Genomic DNA, 4,838 nt, shown 5'->3' with positions numbered 1-4,838 from the left:
CTTGGCTTTAGCTACAGCAGGAAGTGGTGAGGGGTGCCTAGGCTGGAGGGCTGATCTGCCTTCCTGATTTCACCTTCCCACTCCTATCCCCAAAATAAGATTCAGTGGACTGGAAGGACTACATTAAATACACTTTATTTAAATAGCATAAAACATGGTCGGCTCTAAGCCAATTAGTCTTATTATTGGGATAAGGGATCCTGAAGGAAACCGGAGTGGAGTGGTTTTTTGCTGTTGTCTATGTTAGGTTAGTCACAAACTCCTGGAATTCGGCAGTCTTCAGCTTTGGCCTCTGGGGCAGCTAGAACTACAGGTGCACACCATTGCATTCCAATATTTTCCGTTTCTTAGCTCAGAAATTCTAGCAATCCTTGTAGTTCCTTGCAACTCTTCACTACCTCTGGGATAGACAGCAGAGTCTGGGAAGAGACAGGAAACAGTTCTGAATCACAAAACTGAAGCCAAAGCTCCTGGCCTGTGATGCTGGAGAAGAGAAAATGAAGCCACTATAAGAAGTCAGGCCTCAGCAGGGCAGTGGTGGCGCATGCCTTTAATCCCAGCACTTGGGAGGCAGAGGCAGGCAGATTTCTGAGTTCGAGGCCACCCTGAAAAGCCCTGTCTTGAAGAGAGAGAGAGAGAGAGGAAAGAAAAAAAAAGAAGTCAGGCCTTGCACCCAGCACAGGCTGGGAACCAGAGTCATGCTCCTCAGGACCTCCTGCAGCCAGGTCCCACTACCTCCCTCACTTTTACCTCATAGATATGCTGAACTGTATCATCGAGTTTCTTTAACTCTGTGTCAGAGCGCCGAAGATTCTCCTCCAGGATGTGCCTCTATAATGCAAACAGGCTTCATAAACCTTACACTTAAACGAACACAGCTAGAGAGAACAGAGGTAACAGGACTGGGTGCTTGCTTGTGGTGGAAGAAAACAGAACTTCTTACATGGCTCAGATACTTGACCATCAGCTGCTCCTTCTCAGTTTTCACCTCCAGGAACATCCCCCTCAGCTTGTTCACCTATAAATATGTCCACATTAATAAGGGCATAGCGTGGGGTCCCCGCTATTTGCACAGATCCTTTGTTAACTCTGTGTTACCTCCTGTGAGAGAAACACTTTTTCCTGGATCCAGTTAGTGGCCATCAGCTGACAGCTGGGATCTAGCTGGCCTTCCAGGGCTTCTTGGAGCACTTTAGTCTCTGTCTCTGCACGCCGAAGTGAACGTGTGAGCTGGGTCACCTCCTCCCTGAGGTTCTGAGAACAAGAGCAGAGGTAACCCAACAGCACTCAGGGGTAACGGAGAGAACCCAACAGTACTCAGAGGTTCTCTCTCTCCTTCATCAGGTGGGAGAAGCAGAAGCCCGACGTAACTTCAAGAGAAACGTACTATGAGCTGACCACTCTTGTCTATTTGCCCCAGGATCTTCTCATTCTGCTTCTGTATCACTTCCAGGAGCTCCTTCTCATTCTGTGAAGAAAGGACAGAAGCTGAGGAAAGGCTAACTTCTTTTCAGCCCTTGCCAGAAGGAAAGACAGAATGCCTGAGCCATGCTCATCCCTGGGGACTAGTTCATATCAGCCTACTTCTTATTCAGGACCAAATCAGGCATGGCACATCTTGGTTTCAGAGCTCTGCTTCAGTTCTGGGCTTCTCTCCTGGGTCTGCTTGGAGAAGACAGGTCAACCCAGCACTAATTCTCAAATATGAAATGTCTGACCCCAAAAGGGCAAAACTAGGGCAGTAGTTGGAAACCCCCACTACCTAGACTCCTAGAGAGGGGGGTCCCAATGGGCCAGTGGAGCTGCCCCAGTTCTTCGTCGCCCCACTTTAAGATCCCTCCTTCACCTTGTGGCGCAAGCACAGGGCCTGGTTCAGCTTCTCTATGTCTGCTTCCTTTGCCTTCTGGGCTTCCTGATGCTCTTCCTCTTGGGCCTGTAGTCTAGTGTGCAGTTCACAGCTATGGGGGGAAGAATCTGGCATCATTCCCATACTCTGCCCTTGGCATGAGGGCTGCTCTCAATACTCCCCATCATTAGCACTGACGCTGCTCACATTTCCCTCTGCAGGACCCCGACGGCTTCCTCTTTAGACTCTTGCAGCAGGGAACACAGGCTCTTAAGCTCCTGTAACATAGTCCTCATTTCTGCCAGGCTCTTCTCCAGGTCTGGGGTCTCTGAAAGACAAAGTTCTAAATGGAGGCACAGCCCTTCTGCCTAGAAGGATGGGGTATACAACCACCGTTTGCACACCTTCATGCTCCCCACCCACATGGTTTAACTATCCAGAACATTACAGGTCCCAAGAGACAGAAATAAAATGAGCCCAAGTAGAATTGAGGTTTTTAGAGCAAAGCACTTCTGAGTGCTTGTGCCTTTGCACATCACTACCAGATCTCTGAGAAATGAGGAATGGTCCCTGGAGCACATCCTAACCTGTAGGCTGAAAGGACGCCGCTGAGGCTACTCGGGTGAAAGCACTCCTAACACTTCCAAGCAATGGCACAGGAGCTGGTTCTGGCGCTAACGAGAAAACAAATCAAGGTATATTCAGCCACACAGAAATTCAAGGCCACCTTGAACTACATGAGACCCTACCTCTACAAAAACAAAAAAACACCACTATAGGAAGGGGGTAAGATAGACACGTCCAGCAGTGTGATCTGTACCGGCTGATATCAACAGCAGGGTCACTTTCCCCTCCTTGAGATGCCAAGGTCACTAACCTTCATCTACCACTGCTGGTGGGATCTGTTCTGAGATGCTGCTATCGTTGGACAGAGGGTGTTCCTGGGATGGAGCACAGCCTGTGCTGGGCAGAATGATCTCTGATTCAGCCTAAGGACAAAGAAAAAAAAAAAAATAACAATCAGCTGTTCAGCTGTACTTTAGAATGATTTCTGAGCTCTGAATTGTCCTTCCAGGGTGAGCATCCACGATCTACCTTACAATTCTCTCTCCAGCTTCCCACGAATGCCTTTCCCTGAACATTCTTATGTGTTTAAGTCTCACCCACTAAAACGACAATAATTTTTAAAAAATGCCTTAAATGTTTTAGTGACTTCTGTCCTTTCTCTTCCATTTAATGAGGAGGGAGGCAGGCAGACAGCCTATAATTCTTACCTTCCTACCTAGGACTTGGCAGCCAAAATTCTTGTCAGTAGTACACCACTGACATCCTTACTTTCTTTTTTTAAGCATTCTTTTTTTAAAAAAATAAAAGCAAAAACCAAGACACTTTTATTATATGTATCTGTGTATATGAATGAGGACAGAAGGATGTCAGATGGCCTGAACTGAAGTTATAGGCAGTTGTGGCTATCAGATGTGGGTGCTGGGAATTGAATTCAGGTCCTCTGCAAGAACAGTGTGTGCTCTTAACCACTAAACCCTCTCTCCAGGCCAGGCATCCTTACTTTCCAGCTCTTACTTTACTGCTTGGTACTGATGCTCAGGCACTTCCGGGAACCATTTCTTCTTGAGCGTGACCTTTCCTCACAGACAGGCCTTGGAGAAGCTTCTTTTCTCAACTCACAGGTCTTTCCTTAACTCCTGGCCCTCACATATGGGCCTAGGGTTCAGTCCTTTTTCACTCTGTCTCCACCCTGAGTGCTTTGCTTCTAGAACTCTACAAAAACATTCACTTTGGACCATCACTTCCACTTGAATGACTCTTCAATCCCTTTCAGTCAACTGGACTTTTTCCCAGTCTCTGGGTCCAAAGAAAAGACTTACAAAAAAAAAAAAAAACCATTTTCTGTTTCACTCTCTCAAATCTGTTCCCAGTTCAGTATTTACTGTTCTAGATCCTAACAGGCAGCAAATTGCAGCTTGCCAATGGATTTCGCAATGTTTCAGGAGGACTTATTTTCTTCAGTACTGTCAGTAGCTGCTCTTGAGCTGCATGACAGAGCTGAGTAGTTGAGACAAAGCCACATGGCCCATCCACAAAGCTGAAACATTTATGATACGTCTATTATGAATGTGCCATTCTCTGAAAGTTTGCCAGACCCAGTCCTAGATGCTAGTGTCACTTTTCAACAGTCTCATGACCATCAGTCACTAAGCTCAGCTACTTCTTTTTTGTTTTGTTTTGTTTTTTAAGATTTATTTATTATTTTAAATGAGTACACTGTGGCTGTCTTCAGATGCACCAGAAGAAGGCATCAGATTTCATTATGGGTGGTTGTGAGCCACCATGTGGTTGCTGGGGTTTGAACTCATGACCTTCAGAAGAGCAGATGGTGCTCTTACCGGCTGAGCCACCTCACCAACCAAACTCAGCTACTTCTATGTCCTATTCTTTTGATGTGTATCTATGTGGTGGTGTGTATCTATGTATGTGTATACACACATACTCATGTATATACATTACCTACAGCTGAATCTTTTTGTTATTATTTGAGATAGGGTTTCTTCATGCAGCCCTTTCCTATCCTAGAATTCACTCTGTACACCAGGCTGGAGAAGAGGATCTTGGTTGTACCTCAATCTGTAGAATAAACTAATTAATTCTAAATGCTGAATAATATCAATGCCTTATTGTCATTATGTCTATAGTGGAGAAGCCAAAAAAAGCTAGGCTAACTAAAAGAAGTAATACAAGTGCCTGAGAAAAGCAAGTCCATGTGACCTCAGACATTCTCCGGAAGGTGAACTTTCTTCTTTTTATAGAAAAGAAGGAAGGATTTCGGATGGAAAACAGAAGAGATTAGATATGGAAACATCTGGAGACCAGGTGTGAATGGAAATGAGATGTGTGTGTTATACAAGCAGCATGGCTAGAGCAAAAGGCTTGTAACTGAAAAGCGGAAGAAGGTCTAAACAACAGGCTAAAGAAG

General features: G+C 45.6%; 1 protein-coding gene across 1 annotated transcript in view; it reads right to left on the bottom strand.

Annotated features, from left to right (window-relative positions):
- Positions 1-119: 119 nt before the first annotated feature.
- Positions 120-4,838, bottom strand: part of Spag5 (sperm associated antigen 5) — a 20,358-nt gene continuing 15,639 nt past the window's right edge. The window contains exons 16-24 of the mRNA XM_031355043.1: positions 2,724-2,835; positions 2,434-2,520; positions 2,054-2,174; positions 1,847-1,958; positions 1,388-1,468; positions 1,099-1,254; positions 944-1,018; positions 751-831; positions 120-419 (exon numbers count right to left, since the gene is read on the bottom strand). Coding sequence (XP_031210903.1) covers positions 348-419; positions 751-831; positions 944-1,018; positions 1,099-1,254; positions 1,388-1,468; positions 1,847-1,958; positions 2,054-2,174; positions 2,434-2,520; positions 2,724-2,835 — 897 coding nt within the window. The 3' untranslated portion in view covers positions 120-347. The remainder of the gene's footprint in view (positions 420-750; positions 832-943; positions 1,019-1,098; positions 1,255-1,387; positions 1,469-1,846; positions 1,959-2,053; positions 2,175-2,433; positions 2,521-2,723; positions 2,836-4,838) is intronic.

This window comes from Mastomys coucha, unplaced genomic scaffold, assembly GCF_008632895.1.
Source record: "Mastomys coucha isolate ucsf_1 unplaced genomic scaffold, UCSF_Mcou_1 pScaffold5, whole genome shotgun sequence".
Taxonomy (NCBI): Eukaryota; Metazoa; Chordata; class Mammalia; order Rodentia; family Muridae; genus Mastomys; species Mastomys coucha.
This window is presented reverse-complemented; position numbering and strand designations above follow the sequence as displayed.